Raw genomic sequence first — 19110 nt, 5'->3', positions numbered from 1 at the left:
ACTGGTGGACTGTGGATCAATCACCAGGAGATGGTGAGTTCTAGTCCTGTCTTCGACATGAAAACTGGCTGGGTGAGATTGGGCCAATCACCAGGAGACGGTGAATTCTAGTTCTGCTTTAGGCATGATAGCAGCCTGGGTGATTTGAGGCCAATCCCCAGGAGACGGTGAGTTCTAGTTCTGCTCTAGGCATGAAAGCAGGCTGGGTGATTTGGGACCAATGACCAGGAGACAGTGAATTCTAGTTCTGACTTAGGCATGAAAGCAGCCTGGGTGATTTGAGGCCAATCACCAGGAGACGGTGAGTTCTAGTTCTGCTCTAGGCATGAAAGCAGGCTGGGTGATTGGAGGCCAATCACCAGGAGACAGTGAATTCTAGTTCTGCTCTAGGCATGAAAGCAGGCTGGGTGATTGGAGGCCAATCCCCAGGAGATGGTGAATTCTAGTTCTGCTCTAGGCATGAAAGCAGGCTGGGTGATTTGGGACCAATGACCAGGAGACAGTGAATTCTAGTTCTGACTTAGGCATGAAAGCAGGCTGGGTGATTGGAGGCCAATCACCAGGAGACGGTGAATTCTAGTTCTGCTCTAGGCATGAAAGCAGGCTGGGTGATTTGGGACCAATGACCAGGAGACAGTGAATTCTAGTTCTGACTTAGGCATGAAAGCAGCCTGGGTGATTTGAGGCCAATCACCAGGAGACGGTGAGTTCTAGTTCTGCTCTAGGCATGAAAGCAGGCTGGGTGATTGGAGGCCAATCACCAGGAGACAGTGAATTCTAGTTCTGCTCTAGGCATGAAAGCAGGCTGGGTGATTGGAGGCCAATCCCCAGGAGATGGTGAATTCTAGTTCTGCTCTAGGCATGAAAGCAGGCTGGGTGATTTGGGACCAATGACCAGGAGACAGTGAATTCTAGTTCTGCTCTAGGCATGAAAGCAGGCTGGGTGATTGGAGGCCAATCCCCAGGAGATGGTGAATTCTAGTTCTGCTCTAGGCATGAAAGCAGGCTGGGTGATTTGGGACCAATGACCAGGAGACAGTGAATTCTAGTTCTGACTTAGGCATGAAAGCAGCCTGGGTGATTTGAGGCCAATCCCCAGGAGACGGTGAGTTCTAGTTCTGCTCTAGGCATGAAAGCAGACTGGGTGATTGGAGGCCAATCACCAGGAGACGGTGAATTCTAGTTCTGCTCTAGGCATGAAAGCAGGCTGGGTGATTGGAGGCCAATCCCCAGGAGACGGTGAGTTCTAGTTCTGCTCTAGGCATGAAAGCAGGCTGGGTGATTTGGGACCAATGACCAGGAGACAGTGAATTCTAGTTCTGACTTAGGCATGAAAGCAGCCTGGGTGATTTGAGGCCAATCACCAGGAGACGGTGAGTTCTAGTTCTGCTCTAGGCATGAAAGCAGGCTGGGTGCTTTGAGGCCAATCCCCAGGAGATGGTGAATTCTAGTTCTGCTCTAGGCATGAAAGCAGGCTGGGTGATTTGGGACCAATGACCAGGAGACAGTGAATTCTAGTTCTGACTTAGGCATGAAAGCAGCCTGGGTGATTTGAGGCCAATCACCAGGAGACGGTGAGTTCTAGTTCTGCTCTAGGCATGAAAGCAGGCTGGGTGCTTTGAGGCCAATCACCAGGAGACGGTGAGTTCTAGTTCTGCTCTAGGCATGAAAGCAGCCTGGGTGATTTGAGGCCAATCCCCAGGAGACGGTGAGTTCTAGTTCTGCTCTAGGCATGAAAGCAGCCTGGGTGATTTGAGGCCAATCCCCAGGAGACGGTGAGTTCTAGTTCTGCTCTAGGCATGAAAGCAGCCTGGGTGATTTGAGGCCAATCCCCAGGAGACGGTGAGTTCTAGTTCTGCTCTAGGCATGAAAGCAGGCTGGGTGATTTGAGGCCAGTCCCCAGGAGACAGTGAGTTCTAGTCTCAACTTAGGCATGAGTGACTTTGGACAATTCTTTCTCTCTCAGCCCAGCACACGGTTCTTCAAAGGGTTGTGAGGAAAATAAGAAGAGGAAGGTGCCTTGGATATATTCCCCCCTCCCCTTTGACTTGTTTGTAAAAATAATGCAGGCAAAACACAAAAGAATAAATAAATCAAAAGTAGGACAGGGGATTGTCCTCCGGCCTGGGGATCCGGGTGCGAGTCTTGAGTCCATTTGATGCTCATGCCTTGTGACTGATTTTTTTTGGGGGGGGGGGGTAGGTCTATGTTGTTGTTTCTCATGTTGGTTTATTTTTGGTTTATTTTTCTTCTAGGTGGCCTTGCTGGAAACGAACCCTTATTTGCTGGCTCTGACGATCGTCGTTTCCATTGTGCACAGCGTTTTTGAGTTCCTTGCTTTCAAGAACGGTAAGTTCTCGGCTTTGGCAAACTTGAAGAGGTGTGGACTAATAGCCCCCCCTCCATAATTCTCCAGCTGCGGAATTCTGGGAGTTGAAGTCCACAGGACTTAAAAGTCACCAGAGTTGAGAAAGACTGTTCTAGTCGAAAGGACCCCCCTGTCTGCGGAGCAAAGGGTGTGTAGCGGGATCTCTTCCTTTTCCAAACTCACCTGTGTTCCTCTTAGATATCCAGTTCTGGAACAGCCGGCAGTCCCTGGAAGGGCTTTCCGTACGGTCGGTTTTCTTTGGGGTGTTCCAGTCCCTCGTGGTCCTCCTCTACATCCTGGACAACGAAACAAACTTCGTGGTGCAAGTCAGCGTCTTCTTCGGTCTCCTCATTGACCTCTGGAAGATCACAAAAGTGATGGATGTCCGGGTGAGAAGGGGACACGTCACTATATCACTGCATCACAAGGGGAAGAATTGAGACAGTTTGGTTTAGTAGTTAAGGCACTAGGCTAGAAAGCAGGAGACCGTGAGTTCGACTCCTGCCTTAGGCCTGAAAGCCAGCTGTGTGACTTTAGGTCAGTCGCCAGGAGACCGGGAGTTCTAGTTCCATCTTAGGCACAGAAGCCAGATGGGCCAATCACCAAGAGATGGTGAGTTCTAGTCCTGCCTTAAGCATGAAAGCTGGGTGGGGGACTTTAGGTCAATCACCAGGAGACTGGGAGTTCTAGTTCCATCTTAGGCACAGAGGTCAGCTGGGCCAATCACTAAGAGATGGTGAGTTCTAGTCCTGCCTTAAGCATGAAAGCTGGGTGGGTGACTTTAAGTCAATCACAGGGAGACTGAGAGTTCTAGTCCTGTCTTAGATACAGAATCCAGCTGGGCGAATCACCAGGCGATGGTTAGTTCTAATCCTGCCTTAAGCATAAAAGCTGGCTGGGTGACTTTAGGTCAATCCCCAGGAGACTGGGAGTTCTAGTTCCCATCTTAGGCACAGAAGGCAGCTGGGCCAATCACCAAGAGATGGTGAGTTCTAGTCCTGCCTTAAGCATGGAAGCTGGCTGGGTGACTTTAGGTCAATCCCCAGGAGACTGGGAGTTCTAGTCCTGTCTTAGGCACAAAAGCCAGCTGGGTGAATCACCAGGCGATGGTGAGTTCTAATCCTGCCTTAAGCATAAAAGTTGGCTGGGTGATTTGGGCTATATCACCAGGTGAGAGTGAGTTCTAGTCCCACCTTAGGCATGAAAGCCAGCCGGGGGACTTTGGGCTAGTCCCTCACTGTCAGTCCAAGTCACCTCACAGGGTTGTTGTGGGGAAAACAGGAGTAGGAAGAAACATTAGATGTGTTCACCACCTTGAGTTATTTGTAAGACCGACTTTCCCAACCTTCTCCTGGTTACAGTCCATCCTTTCCCAGCCCATCATGGGCATATGATGATTGGGGATGATGGGAATTGTAGCCTCAGTGCCCTCTTGGGGGGGGGGGTGTATCTGGGAAGGGAATGCGGCTGTGCCACCAGTCCGATGTCTCAAAAATCTAACCCTCTCTTCATTCTCTTCCGTCCCATTTTTTCTGATGCTGCCACACAGCTGGATCGCGAGAACAAAATTGCCGGGATTCTCCCACGCTTGACGTTCAAGGACAAATCGACGTACATTGAATCGTCAACCAAAATCTACGATGATGTAAGTTCAAGCTGTCACGGGTGTGAACCCTTCCCAGGTATTCAGGATAGCTGGTATTTCCCCCTCCAGTCTCTCATCAAGCAATGGGTGGAAACTAATCAAGGAGAGAAGCAGCTTAGAACCGAGGAGACATTTCCTGACAATGAGAACAATTAATCAGTGGAACAGAAGTTGCCTCCAGAAGTTGTGAAGGCCCCAACACTGGAAGTCTTTAAGAAAAGGTTGGATAGCCATTTGTCTGGAATGGTATAAGGTTTCCAGCCTAGGAAGGGGGTTGGAGATTTGTCTGAAAAGACATAGGGTCTCCTGCTTGAGCAGGGGGTTCGACTAGAAGACCTCCAAGGTCTCTTCCAACTCTGCTATTGTATTGTATTGTATTGTAAGGACAAAGGGAGACATGATAGCAGTCTTCCAATATCTCAGGGGTTGCTACAAAGAAGAAGGAGTCAAACTATTCTCCAAAGCACCTGAGGGTAGAACAAGAAGCAATGGGTGGAAACTAATCAAGGAGAGAAGCAACTTAGAGCTAAGGAGAAATTTCCTTAGAACAATTAATCAGTGGAACAGAAGTTGCCTCCAGAAGTTGTGAATGCCCCAACACTGGAAGTCTTTAAGAAGATGTTGGATAGCCATTTGTCTGGAACGGTATAGAGTTTCCTGCCTAGGCAGGGGGTTGGACTAGAAGACCTCCAAGGTCCCTTCCAACTCAGCTATTGTATGGTATTGTATCATTTCTCAAACTCAGCATCTTGGGAGATGGGTGTCCCAAAGGAGCTCTCCCAAAAGGCCAGCTGGACTTACTGTATTTTTCGGAGTCCTTACAATACAATACCATACAATAGCAGAGTTGGAAGGGTATATTGTTATTAAACAGACCATCAAGAATGTAAGGGAATTAGGTTTATTGAAAAGAAAAGAAAAATATTAATCGTAATTGAATATACGTTGTACAATGAAAGTGAGGTATTTAGTTATATTAGATGGAAAACCTGCGATTGTAAATGTAATTGAGAATATGGATGCAAAAACACTTCTAGCCAAACGACATTCTGTATGTAAATGGGTGAGAATTTTTTATGTTGTTTTTTTAATGTTTAAAAATAAAATAATAAATTTGCCCAAAAAAATAAAAATAGGATACTTTCCCCCCCCTCAAAGACATTTTCGCTTCTCATCCAAGAACTGAAGAAGCTTCTTGGATGAGAAGCGAAACGTCTTCGGGGGGGAAACGAAGAAAAAAAAGCACCTTTGGGACCCCCATGAATCTCCCCAACTCCCAGAATTCCCCAGCCAACCCTGGGAGTCGAAGTCCACCCGTCCTCCCAGTTCTGTCAAGATGGAGAAATGGCTATGCTGGATGTTGCCTGTTGGGGACTCCAACAAACAACTTGATTCATGCAGCTAGTCCCTAGGCGGCCCTGGGTGGGTTCCCCTCTCCCGAAATGCTGGTACGCTTGTTTTTTTTTTCCCCTCCAGCCTGTTCTCAACCCTCCTTTGCCTTCACAGATGGCCTTTCGATACCTTTCCTGGATCCTTTTCCCCCTGCTGGGTTGTTACGCCGTATACAGCCTGCTCTACATGGAACACAAGGGCTGGTATTCCTGGATTCTGAGCATGCTGTACGGTTTCCTGCTGACCTTTGGTGAGTTAGTGGTGGGTGGGTGACCCCTGACAGCTTCCCCCAACCTCCCGGGCCTGACTTCCCACCTGCCAATTCTTTGAGGTACTCTAAATAGCAATAGCGCTTAGACTTATATACCGCTTCACAGTGCTTTTACAGCCCTCTCTAAGCGGTTCACAGAGTCAGCCTCTTGCCCCCCCAACAATCTGGTGTGTCCTCATTTTACCCACCTCGGAAGGACAGAAGGCTGAGTCAACCCCGAGCCCTTCCAGGATCGAACGCCTGGCATTGGGCAGAGACAGCCTTCAATGCTGCATTCTAACCACTGTGCACCAATGAAGGGCGGAAGGAAGGAAGGGAAAAAGGAAGAACAGTAGCACTTATATACCGCTTTACAGTGCGTTAACAGCCCCCTCGAAGCGGTTTACAGACTCAGCCTCTTGCCCCCAACAATCTGGGTCCTCATTTGACCGACCTTGGAAGGACGGAAGGCTGAGTCAACTCTGAGTCGAGAGTCCAGACTCGAACTCCTGGCAGTGGGCAGAGTTTGCCTACAATGCTGCATTCTAACCACTGCGCCATCACAGCCAGTATAGCAATCGCACTTACGTATATACTACTTCACATTGCTCTTACAGCCCTCTCGAAGCGGTTTACAGAGTCAGCCTCTTGCCCCCAACAATCTGGTGCGTCCTCATTTGACCCACCTCGGAATGATGGAAGGATGAGCCAACCTTAAAGACAGTCAGGATCGAACTGCTGGCTGTGGGCAGAGTTAGCCTGCCGTGCTGCATTATAACCACTGCGCCACCACAGCTCTTTAGATAAAAGAATCCTTCCCTTTCCATCTCAGTCCATTCAATGGCATTTTTTTCCCTCTCCAGTTTTACACAACAGGCTGCCCTTGACTTACAACGGCCCAGTTAGTGGCTGTTCAGAGTTACAGCAGCCCTAAAAAAAAAAGCGACTGAACAAATCTTGCCGCTCGCGTAAACCCCTGCAGGGATTGGCTTAACGACTGGGGGAGAAAGGGTCGTAAAACCCGCTCAACCAGGGAGTTCACTTAACAAGGTGTAAATGTTGGGCTCCGTTGCGGTCGTAAGTCGAGGACGCTGGTCTCTTCTCGCCCTCCCAGGCTTCATCACCATGACGCCTCAGCTCTTCATCAACTACAAGCTGAAGTCGGTGGCTCACCTACCTTGGAGGATGCTGACCTACAAGGCCCTCAACACCTTCATCGACGACCTCTTCGCCTTCGTCATCAAGATGCCTATGATGTACAGGATAGGCTGCCTTCGCGACGGTAATGGCTTCTCTCGCGGTCTCTGCCGTTCCTCTCCTGCCCCGCGTACACCATCTGTCAATCTGGTAACCTCCCTCTCCCAAGGTTGTTTTCCTTACACCCATCCAACGGTAGTTCTGACCAAGGCTTCCCCAGAAAGCACAAAGGCAGAGTCCTAATCCCAGCAAAACCCCGTTTATGAAACGAAGGTGAATTCCTCCCATTCACATTCGACAAAGGCCTGGCAAACAGTCTTTCAAAGGAGTATTTATGACCACCGACCTTATCTAGCTTGGAAAGCTGCCATGTGAATATTTTCCAAATGAGGTGCATTTGCAAGGAAAGACTTTGGCACAGAGTCTCGGAGATTCACGGACAGATCTTCACACTCCTGAAACGAATCTAACGACCGAACAAATGAAATTTGTTTCCCTGCAAAAGTTCAGTTCAGTTCAGTTTATTAAATTTATATGCCGCCCTTTTCCCCCGAAGGGGACTCAGGGCGGCTCACAACTCGAACCGGGGAGGGGGATACAGACAAAAGATTTAAAAACAACAGCATAACAATATATAATTTAAAACTCACAACAGTCATACCATTCGAGACGGGGGCAACAGCTCTTTAGCCCCAGGCCTGTCGGAACAACCAGGTTTTGAGGGCTTTGCGGAAGGCCTGGAGGGTGGTGAGGGTTCGAATCTCCACGGGGAGTTCGTTCCAGAGGGTCGGAGCAGCCACAGAGAAGGCCCTCCTCCGGGTAGTCGCCAGTCGACCCTGGCCGGCGGATGGGATTCGGAGGAGGCCTAATCTGTGGGATCTAATCGGTCTAGTGGAGGTAATTGGCAGCCCCCTCCCCTTTCGCTCCTCTTTTATGTCCTATGGGAGGGGCCATTCACCATCCACCATGTTATTTGCATGTCAAACATGTACAAGGTAACAAGTATAGATATGAACATAAACACAAAGAAAGGAAGTAAATACAGATCAATGGGGACAGGAGGACAGGGACAGGAGGCACGCTGGTGCGCTTATGCATATGCCCCCTTTACGGACCTCTTAGGAATGGGGTGAGATCCACGGTTAAAGGTTGAAGCTGTGGGAGGTTTGAGGATGTAACAACGGAGTCAGGTTGAGGATTCCAGGCGTTGACCCCTCTGTTGCTGAAGTCGTATTTTCTGCAGTCGAGTTTGGAGCAAACTTACCTTGAGTTTGTATCGATTGCCCGAGTATTATTGCAGTTGAAGCTGAAGGAGTCGTTGACAGATAGGACGTTGTAGCAGACAATTTTGTGTGCTAAGCTTAGATCGGACGGTAGGCAGCATACTTCCAGGTTCTCAAGCCCAAAATTTTGAGCCTGGTGGCATAAGGGATTCCTTTGTGAGTAGAGGAGTGGAGGACTCTTCTCGTGAAGTCCCTCTGGATCCCCTCAATTGTGTTAATGTCCGATGTACAGTGTGGGTTCCAGGCAGACGAGTTGTATATGAATTGAAGTCCACGTGCCTTAAAAATCCCCAACCTTGAGAAATAGGCTGCATCAACAGAGGGATAGAATCAAGATCAGGTGAAGTGTTAACGCCACTTTATAAGGCCTTGGGAAGGCCACACTTGGAATACGGCATTCAGTTTTGGTTGCCATGATGTAGAAAAGATGTGGAGACTCTAGAAAGAGTGCAGAGAAGAACAACAAAGATGGAGACTGGAGACTAAAACATATGAAGAACAGTTGCAGGAACTGGGTATGTTTAGTTTAATAGAAAGAAGGACCAGGGGAGACATGATAGCAAGTCTTCCAATATCTCAGGGGCTGCCCCAAAGAAGAGGGAGTCAAGCTATTCTCCAAAGCACCTGAAGGCAGGACAAGAAGCAATGGGTGGAAACTAATCAAGGAGAGAAGCAACTTAGAAGTAAGGAGGAATTTCCTGACAGTGAGAACAATTAATCAGTGGAACAACTTGCCTCCAGAAGTTGTGAATGCCCCAACACTGGAAGGCTTTAATAAGATGTTGGATAGCCATTTGACTGAAAGGGTGTAGGGTTTCCTGCCTAGGCAGGGGGTTGGACTAGAAGACCTCCAAGGTCCCTTCCAACTCTGCTATTGTATTGTGTACTTGCATGCTGTGTCTCAAAAACCATCTTTTAAGGCAATGTTTTTCAACCTTGGCAGTTTGAAGATGTGTGGACTTCAACTTCCAGAATTCCCCAGCCAGCGATGCTGGCTGGGGAATTCTGGAAGTTGAAGTCCACACATCTTCAAACTGCCAAGGTTGAGAAACACTGTTTTAAGGAATGGCAGTAGCAGAAGATCCTGCTCAAATCCTCTTCCTCTGGTTCCAGATCCCTATTTGATCCCTCTCTCCTTTCCCTTCCCCCAGATGTCGTGTTCTTCATTTACCTCTACCAACGGTGGATCTACCGGGTGGATCCAACCCGCGTCAACGAATTCGGCATCAGTGGGGAGGAGCCAGCCGGAAGGACAACGGCCACGCCCAGCATAGCTCAGCCGGACGGTATCCCTGCAGTGTTGGCCGGCAGCGCCCCGTCTGAAGCCGAAGCCGAGGCTCCCGCCGACAGCCCGGCCGAGGCGGCGACAGAGAAAGGAGCCGGAGAGCCGCCCATCGCCAATTCGGGGGGCTCTCCCGTCGCCGAAGCCCTCCCGGTGAAAACGGCAGAGGAGAAGAAGAAAGATTAAGCCGCTGTGTTGTTTTTTTTTATTTTAAAAAAAAGATTCCTAACTTGACACTTTCACTGTTGGATAACGGACAGGAAGGCGAATGGGCAAGGGATGTGCCGGGGAGGGGAGGGGGTCACAGAGTCGCTCGGGGGGGGTGTGTGTGTCTTCCTGAGCTCTTTATTTTATATTCCAGGAAAACAACTGTGGGGAGGGGAGGGGAAGCAGGCAGGAGAAAGGGGGGGAGAGGAGAGAGAAGGGTCGGTCAGCAAGGACCCACCAGGAGGCCTCTTAAGAAATGTGGAAGTGACGTGTGACATGTTGTGTGTTCGTTGCGAGAGAAACCTCTCACCTCGGGGCCACCCCCTCCCCAAACAACCCGACCCCCCTCTGTAGATCCCCTTTACCCCCCCCCCCCCTGTGTTTAAAAGCAAGCCCACCAACCCGATAATCATTGTTGCGCTCCATCTCCCATCATGCGGGGTCATTTTAAGACGTTTCGGTCGTTCAGGAGTTCGTTTCCTGCCAAGTTTGTGTGTCTCTCCGTGTCATAAATATATAAATATATATATATAAAAAGAAAAAAGAAAAAAAAAAGAGAGAGGAGGAGGAGGAGGAGGAGAAAGAGATGCTAAGAGCCAAGCCAAGAATTCCGCTTTCTTTCTCATCATTGCATTCCCGAAGGAGGACGATGGATTGAATAAATTCCCTGTGGGTCTTTATGTTGAAACATACCGACCAACGGACCCCCGGGCCTTATTTCGGCTGCCTCCTCGGTGTCTTCTCGGCAGGATTTGGGGTAAGGAACTTTTGAGGAAGGGGCTCCTGGGGAGAGGGGGCCGGGGGGGGGGAAGGACTCCGGGGCTTTGGAAGAATAGCGGGGGGGGGGGGGGAACGGCGGATGAAGAAGTGAAGTTAACGTGGCTTTAAAAATGCTCAATGTTTGTAGCTGGGCTGGGGGGGGGGAACGGCACACCTTACACACACACACACACCAGAGGTGGGTTCCTACCAGTTCGCACCTATTCGGTAGAACCGGTTCATCAAATCTACCGAACTGGTTAGAAGAGGTTCCACCAGTGGACCCGGAAAGCAGGCCACACCTACAGAAGAGGTTCCAAATTTTTTTGAAACCCACCACTGCTAGAGGGTTAGGGGTGCAAGGATCTTGTAACTTGACAGCTTTAAGACTTGCATGCTTCAATGCCAGAGTTCCTGAGCCAACATGACTGGAGGAGGAATTCTGGGAGTTGAAGTCCACAAGTCTTAAAGCTGTCAAGTTTGAACACCCCTATTTTTTTTTCTAAAGGGTTAGGGGTGCAAGGGTCTTGTAACTTGACAGCTTTAAGACTTGCATGCTTCAATGCCAGAGTTTCTGAATAGCTACTTGGACCGACCTAAGTACTAATTCATAATTTCATATCCGGTCACACGGGTGGCAAGCCACTCCCATCCAGTCACATGGGTGGCAAGCCACTCCCACAAAGAAGGCCACACCCACAGAGTAGGTTCCAACAATTTTTGAAACCCACCACTGACACACAGACACACACACCAGAATGAAGGTGTACGGTCATTGGTGTGCACAGGGAGTCCGACTTGCGACCACAGTCGCTAAGTGAGACAGTTGCTAAGTGGGGAGGCTTGTCCCATTTTACAACCTTTCTTACCAGGTGGCGGGAAGCGCGTCAGGGCAGCTGTGAAGTTGGGTAACCTGGTTGTTAAGTGAAGTTGGTTGTTAAGTGAACCTGGCTCCCCACCCCACCCCCGTTGGCTTTGCTTGTCCGTAGGTCGCAAAAGGGGATCGCCTGACCTCCCCGGGGACACCGCAACCGTCACAAAGAGGAGCTAGTGGTTGGCAAGCGTCCGAATTTTGATCACATGACCACGGGGAGGCCGGAAAGGTGGTAACTGGGGAAAAACGGGCATAGGTCACTTTGTAGCTTTGAATGGTCGCTAAATGAAGGGTTGCAAGTGGAGGAATGCCTGTGCAGGTAATCCTCGACTTACGACCACAATGGAGCCCAACGTTCCTGTTGGTAGGTGAGGCATATTTTTAAGTGAGCTTTGCCCCATTTGACAAACTTTGTTGCCGCGGTTGTTAAGCGAATCGCTGCCGTTGTTAAGTGAGTTGCACAGTTGAGCGAATCTGGCTTCCCCATTTGCTCGTCAGAAGGTCGCAAAAGGGGCTCGTGCGATCCCGGGACACTGCAAACCGTCATAAATAGGAACCAGTTGTCCCGCACCTGAATGGAAACCACGTGATTGCAGGGATGCTGGATTGGTCGTAAGTGTGGGAAAAATGGTCGTCCCTCACTTTTTCGCGGTCCCGGTGTAACTTTTGAACGGTCATTAAGCGAACTGTTGTAAGTCGAGGACCACCTGGATAGAAGCTGGCTTACACTGGCAACTTAGTAGTCCTCCCCTTGCAACTGCAACGGAACCTGGAATTAAGATGGTTAACTCATCACGGTCCTTAAGCAGGTCAGGATCTGATTTTTACAACCTTGTCTTTAAAACAATTGTGTGAAGTGGGAGAGAATCAAGATCACGTGAAGGGTTAATGCCACTTTATAAGGCCTTGGGAAGGCCACACTTGGAATACGGCATCCAGTTTTGGTCGCCACGATGTAGAAAAGATGTTGAGGCTCTGGAAAGAGTGCAGAGAAGAGCAACAAAGACGATGAGGGGGCCAAAACATGAAAAACAGTTGCAGGAACTGGGTATGTCCAGTTTAATAGAAAGAAGGACCAGGGGAGACATGATAGCAGTCTTCCAATATCTCAGGGGTTGCCCCAAAGAAGAGGGAGTCAAACTATTCCCCAAGGCACCTGAGGGCAGAACAAGAAGCAATGGGTGGAAACTAATCAAGGAGAGAAGCAACTTAGAACTGAGGAGAAATTTCCTGACAGTTACAACAATTAGTCAGTGGAATAGAAGTTGCCTCCAGAAATTGTGAATGCTCCAACACTGGAGGTTTTTAAGAAGATGCTGGATAGCCATTTGTCTGAAACGGTGGAGGGTTTCCTGCCGAGGCAGGGGGTTGGACTAGAAGACCTCCAAGGTCCCTTCCAACTCTGCTATTGTATTGTATTGTAAGTGGCCGATTTTGGCTGGAAGCAGAAAGTAAACCCAGGAAGAGCAAAAGACATTTTAAATAGGAGTCACATGAACATGGCTGCAAATGGGAGGCCAGTCGCTTGGCACCCAAAATGTGATCGCATGACGAAGCGGGGTATGGGGGCGTCAGAACTCCAAATCCAGGTCATTAAATAGCCCTGGAGAGGTTAGCAGTAACTTTGAATGGTTCCTAAGCAACTGGTCATAAGTCGAGGACTAACTGCATTGAGATTTCTGGGGCCCTTGCAGACGTTTCCTGACCCAGCTGTGTAACATCATCAGTGTTGGAAGACGATGGGGGGGTTGTTTCTGTTTGTATCCTCAACCTATACCCACAAAGTGCCAAAATCTGTTAAGTGAGCTTTGCCCCGTTTGATGACTTTCCTGGCCACCGTTGTTAAGTGAATCACTGCAGTTCAATTAGTCGCACGGTTGTTAAGTGAATCTGTCTCCCCCCCCCCCTTGGCTTTGCTCATAGGAAGGCTGGAAAATGGTGATCCCGGAACACTGAAACCGTCATAAGTATGGGTCAGTTGTCATGCATTGGAATGTAAACCATCAAAAGTTGCAAAGGACTTAAGTGTGGGAAATGGTCACCAGTCACTTTTTCCCCAGTGTCGCAACTTTGAACAGTCCCTAAGTGAACGGTCGTAAGTCGAGGACTACCTGTATGCAAATAATATGTAAATGCTGGTGGACGTAATCTTTCGATGGTTCCTTGATTAGACCGTTGTTAGCTTGTTTGTCAGCATTGCTAATTCCTGGAGTAACCAAAGTTAACTCCAGGCCAATCATCAAATAAACAGGAACTACCAATCCAGACAAACAAGCCAGCAATAAACCATGGCCTAATTGGGGAACCACCATAAGACCGCTCCCGCCCACATCGAGAGGGCAAACTCTCTGTATATAATAATCAGACGACAACCCTGCCCACCACTCTCTTCCAGCACTGATGACGTTACCTAGCTGGGTCACGAAACGTCTTCAAGAAAAACCACCCACTTGACAACGATTAACAACTGCCGTGATTCTCTTAACAATTGTGGCAAGGAAGGTCGTACAAGTGGGGCGAATCTCCCTGAATAAATGTCTCACTTAGCCACAGAAACGTTGGGCTCAATTGTCGTAAGTCGAGCAGGATGAACATTTCAATCACCTCTCTGCAAAACCATTCATATATATATATACATATATATACATTATGTATGTATGTATGTATGTTTTTTTATTTGTGCTGATATATAAATAAAGGGAGACTAGTATAGATCTATTTCAAGCTATTTAGCTCTCATCAGCTAGCCATACCCTTACAGGTTCTAATCCCAGTAAGGGTATGGCTAGCTGATGAGAGCTAAATAGCTTGAAATAGATCTATACTAGTCTCCCTTTATTTATCAGCACAAATAAAAAAACACATATATAACAAAGGCAACAGTAAAAATATTGGGTTTCTGTCGTGATGGACTCTTGTGACGAGCCGATTGACAGATTATGGAAGCAGTTAGCTTCCTCCCATAATTGGGGCTTACCAGGGGTTGTGACACACTATATATATATATATATGAATGAACGGGCTATATAATATATAAATATGAATATATTTGGCCTATATATATATATAGGCCAAAAATAAGAACAAGTCTTATTTCCTTTTGAAACCCCCCCCCCCCCGAAATAAGCACTTGGCCTTATTTTTGGGGGGAGTTCTTATTATTTTTGGGGTGCAGGAGGCGGGGAGCATGGTCACCCCAGGGCTGCTGCTCTGTTGCCCTGTTTTCGGGGAGGGCTGATTTTACCGCATGGGCGCAAAAGCCCGTTTGAGCTCATTGTCCAGGGAGGTCTTATTTGTAGGGAAAACGGGGGAAATTTGTTCACCACCTTCTCTGCGTCTCTCGGGGAGGAAAAAATCTGAATTTTGCTGCACCAGGCGTCTCTTCTCACCATTTTTTCATTTCCCCCCCCGCTCACAAACTCATCCCTTTCCGGGCTCCCCGATTTTGCTCGATCCGTTGCCCCAAAGTGGTGCCAGCACACGGAGCATCGGGCGGTGGGAGTCTGCAGAACGCACGGCGGAGTCTTAAACGCTGGGCCTAATTCCAGATGATTCGCCCCGCCGGGCAGCATAAGGCGCAGCCATTCCTGGAGCGCCTGGTTTATGCATACTTTGGAAATTGGGAGTCCGGAGATGTCTCATGCTCCCATGTGCCAAGAGACGGGCCCCGAAATATCCGGGGGATTAAAAGCTGCCTCATCCTCCGAAACCCCCTTTGTTGTGGGGCAGGAAATTATTTTGGCCTTCGTCGGCCGGCAGTCATGCCTCTGGAATGCGCATCGCCGGTTTTTAGTGGCGATGTTTAAAGGTTTAGCATGGAAATACTCCGTTGGCAATTCCTTTCTTTTATTTGATTTTTGCACAGGGGAGAAGGGGGGGGGGAGAAAAGGAGCAGGGGCCACAGCTTGTTCCCGTGATTTTAAGTGGTTTAAATATAAATTTAATTTAATCTTGACAAAACTCGGACACATTTTAACAGGCTGCGCACTGCGTTTGATAAATATGCCCGGAGTTACTCACTCCAGTTTCCATTCCAGAATTTAGCTTGAATTAGGCATGAAGATTGAAATAGATTTGTTGGGGGGGGGAAGGGGAGAGAAAAATTATAGGCAGTGTGTGCCATCCCTGAGCTGATTAGTGCGTCCTTAGGGACTAGAAACTTAGGTTTCCGAACCTGGGGCCATACTTGCAAATTTTGTAGTCCGAACATGGATTCGTGGCCTTTTCTTGCAAAGGAGGACAAGTTGATTTAGGACTAGCTAAACTTGGTGTGTTTTCTGTAGTTTTCATTTGTGGGCAATGCCTGATCTCATCGCAGGTTCCTTAAGGGCTAGAAACTTTGGAGTTAAAGAGGCCAGATCAGCTGCCATATTTAGCCTGAATGAGACATGAAGATTGAAATAGATTTGTTCGGGGGAGAAGCAGGGGGGGGGATTGTAGGCATCATGTGCCCCACAGTAACCTCCCAAGTACCAAATTGTGTGTTGGGGGAGCTGAAATTAATGCTCAGCTGCCAAACTTGTTTGGGGGGGGGGAGTAAGAGACCCCCTGCCAGAGGAGGGTAAATCTCACGCTCTGCCACACTGCTTGGCATAGCCCTCCTCCCCTGCCTCCCCCCACCTCCGGAACTGAAACGGCCACACCATTTGGTGTGGGACCCGGTCTGCATGCAGAAGAGTCCCATTCTCTGCCGCGCTCTGCAAAACGCAGCACGGAGCAAGGGATGGGAAAGACACACAATACATACAACACACACACACACACAGCCTTGGAAGTCCAGAGAGCCTCTGCTTGGAGCCAAACGGATTTGCAAAGGGGGGGGGAGGAGGTCGCTGGAAGCTGCTGGCGCCACCGCACATCGCAGTCGGTTTGCACAAAGCGGCGAACCGCCTAACTCCTGGTAAGAGGGAAATAAATTTTACAAATGAAATAAAAATAAAGGACAGTGCAAAAGAAACGAGATGGCAATTTCAACCAATCTCCAGGCAACTGGGAGTTCTAGTCCGGCCTTAAACATGAAAGCCAACTGGGTGACTGGGCCAATCACCAGGAGACTGGGAGTTCTAGTCCCACCTCAGCCATGAAAGCCATCTGGGTGACTTTGGACCGATCACCAGGAAACTGGGAGTTCTAGTCCGGCCTTAAACATGAAAGCCATCTGGGTGACTGGGCCAATCGCCAGGAGACTGGGAGTTCTAGTCCCACCTCAGCCATGAAAGCCATCTGGGTGACTTTGGACCAATCACCAGGAAACTGGGAGTTCTAGTCCGGCCTTAAACATGAAAGCCATCTGGGTGACTGGGCCAATCGCCAGGAGACTGGGAGTTTTAGTCCCACCTCAGCCATGAAAGCCATCTGGGTGACTTTGGACCAATCACCAGGAAACTGGGAGTTCTAATCCGGCCTTAAACATGAAAGCCATCTGGGTGACTGGGCCAATCGCCAGGAGACTGGGAGTTCTAGTCCCACCTCAGCCATGAAAGCCATCTGGGTGACTTTGGACCAATCACCAGGAAACTGGGAGTTCTAATCCGGCCTTAAACATGAAAGCCATCTGGGTGACTGGGCCAATCGCCAGGAGACTGGGAGTTCTAGTCCCACCTCAGCCATGAAAGCCATCTGGGTGACTTTGGACCAATCACCAGGAAACTGGGAGTTCTAATCCGGCCTTAAACATGAAAGCCATCTGGCTGGAGAATTCTGGGAGTTGAAGTCCACAAGTCTTAAAGTTGCCAAGTTTCGGAACCACTGCCCTAAACCCACGGAGTGATCTTGGGGAGGCCACTTTCTCTGCTGCCCCCCCCTCCCTTCCCTCCAGCACAAGTGTTTGCTCCCATCTGAATCCCGGCTTGGGTGCGGCCCTTGGCCGCCCTTGGGACCCCTCCCATGCAATTGCCGCAGGAAAAGAAAACATCTGGACCCAGATGTTGGCCGCTGTCCATCTCCCAGCCTGGGATGGATGTGGATTTTTTTTCTTCTTCATTTTACGCACGGCTGGCGAGGCCCTTGGAGGCTGGGAAGAAGGCAGGCGGAAGGGAGAGTAAAACTGGATTTGGGGGGAGGAGGAGGAGGAGGGGGGGGGGAATTTCCACATTCTCCCACCTTTCTAACCCGTCCTGCTCCTCGGCTTCAGGTTCGCGTCCTTCACCAGGGTGCAACCAGCAAGCCAGATGTTTTCTTCACCTTCAATATTTGGTGACTCAACGCATGACGCAGCTCGGCCTGTCGGCTGGCCAAGAGGAAGAAGGGATTGGAGGCAACACTAGCAAAATCTGCAAAAATGACCCCGGAGAACTTTCTCTCCTCTGGATGGCATCAAAGTGGATGTGGCCCGTCATCTCCGGAACCTTTCATGCCTAAAGCAGAACTAGAACTCACCGTCTCCTGGTGATTGGCGTCCAATCACCCAGGCTGCTTTCATGCCTAAAGCAGAACTAGAATTCACCATCTCCTGGTGATTGGCCTCCAATCACCTAGGCTGCTTTCATGCCTAGAGCAGAACTAGAATTCACCGTCTCCTGGTGATTGGCCTCCAATCACCCAGGCTGCTTTCATGCCTAAAGCAGGACTAGAATTCACCGTCTCCTGGTGATTGGCCTCCAATCACCCAGCCTGCTTTCATGCCTAAAGCAGGACTAGAATTCACCGTCTCCTGGTGATTGGCCTCCAATCACCCAAACTGCTATCATGCCTAAAGCAGAACTAGAATTCACCGTCTCCAGGTGATTGGCCTCCAATCACCCAAACTGCTATCATGCCTAAACTAGAACTAGAATTCACCGTCTCCAGGTGATTGGCCTCCAATCACCCAAACTGCTATCATGCCTAGAGCAGAACTAGAATTCACCGTCTCCTGGTGATTGGCGTCCAATCACCCAGGCTGCTTTCATGCCTAGAGCAGAACTAGAATTCACCGTCTCTGGTGATTGGCCTCCAATCACCCAGGCTGCTTTCATGCCTAAAGCAGAACTAGAATTCACCGTCTCCTGGTGATTGGCCTCCAATCACCCAGGTTGCTTTCATGCCTAGAGCAGAACTAGAATTCACCATCTCCTGGTGATTGGCCTCCAATCACCCAGGTTGCTTTCATGCCTAAAGCAGAACTAGAATTCACCGTCTCCTGGTGATTGGCCTCCAATCACCCAGGCTGCTTTCATGCCTAGAGCAGAACTAGAATTCACCGTCTCCTGGTGATTGGCCTCCAATCACCCAGGTTGCTTTCATGCCTAAAGCAGAACTAGAATTCACTGTCTCCTGGTGATTGGCCTCCAATCACCCAGGCTGCTTTCATGCCTAGAGCAGAACTAGAATTCACCGTCTCCTGGTGATTGGCCTCCAATCACCCAGGTTGCTTTCATGCCTAGAGCAGAACTAGAATTCACTGTCTCCTGGTGATTGGCCTCCAATCACCCAGGCTGCTTTCATGCCTAAAGCAGGACTAGAATTCACTGTCGCCTGGTGATTGGCCTCCAATCACCCAGGCTGCTTTCATGCCTAAAGCAGAACTAGAATTCACCGTCTCCTGGTGATTGGCCCAATCTCACCCAGCCAGTTTTCATGTCGAAGACAGGACTAGAAGTCACCATGCCCTGGTGATTGATCCACAGTCCACCCGTTGGCCTTCATGCCTTCCTTAAGCGGGATTCAACTTTGTCTTAATTTGCAATAATATTTGCTAAAAATGCAAACCACTTTGCGTCTTTTAAGGGGTGGGGTTGAATCGTTCAGAAATGGGGAGGTTGAATGCAATTGCAGTACTGAGATACCCTCACCAGGTGGCACTCTAGGAACCAACACCCCCCCCCCCCAAAAAAAAAACGCTGGAAATTCATGGGAAAAAGAAGATTTTAAAT

General features: G+C 49.2%; 1 protein-coding gene across 1 annotated transcript in view; it reads left to right on the top strand.

The window, feature by feature from the left end:
* CLPTM1 (CLPTM1 regulator of GABA type A receptor forward trafficking) overlaps window positions 1-10316 on the top strand; it is a 30774-nt gene extending 20458 nt beyond the window's left edge. The window contains exons 9-14 of the mRNA XM_087727231.1: window positions 2256-2349; window positions 2567-2757; window positions 3918-4013; window positions 5520-5655; window positions 6770-6937; window positions 9287-10316. Coding sequence (XP_087583357.1) covers window positions 2256-2349; window positions 2567-2757; window positions 3918-4013; window positions 5520-5655; window positions 6770-6937; window positions 9287-9603 — 1002 coding nt within the window. The 3' untranslated portion in view covers window positions 9604-10316. The remainder of the gene's footprint in view (window positions 1-2255; window positions 2350-2566; window positions 2758-3917; window positions 4014-5519; window positions 5656-6769; window positions 6938-9286) is intronic.
* The last annotated feature ends 8794 nt before the right edge of the window (window positions 10317-19110 follow it).

The sequence above is a fragment of the Thamnophis sirtalis genome, unplaced genomic scaffold (assembly GCF_051295495.1).
Source record: "Thamnophis sirtalis isolate CommonGarterSnake01/CBP01778 unplaced genomic scaffold, rThaSir2_p1.2 scaffold_13, whole genome shotgun sequence".
NCBI lineage: Eukaryota > Metazoa > Chordata > Lepidosauria > Squamata > Natricidae > Thamnophis > Thamnophis sirtalis.
This window is presented reverse-complemented; position numbering and strand designations above follow the sequence as displayed.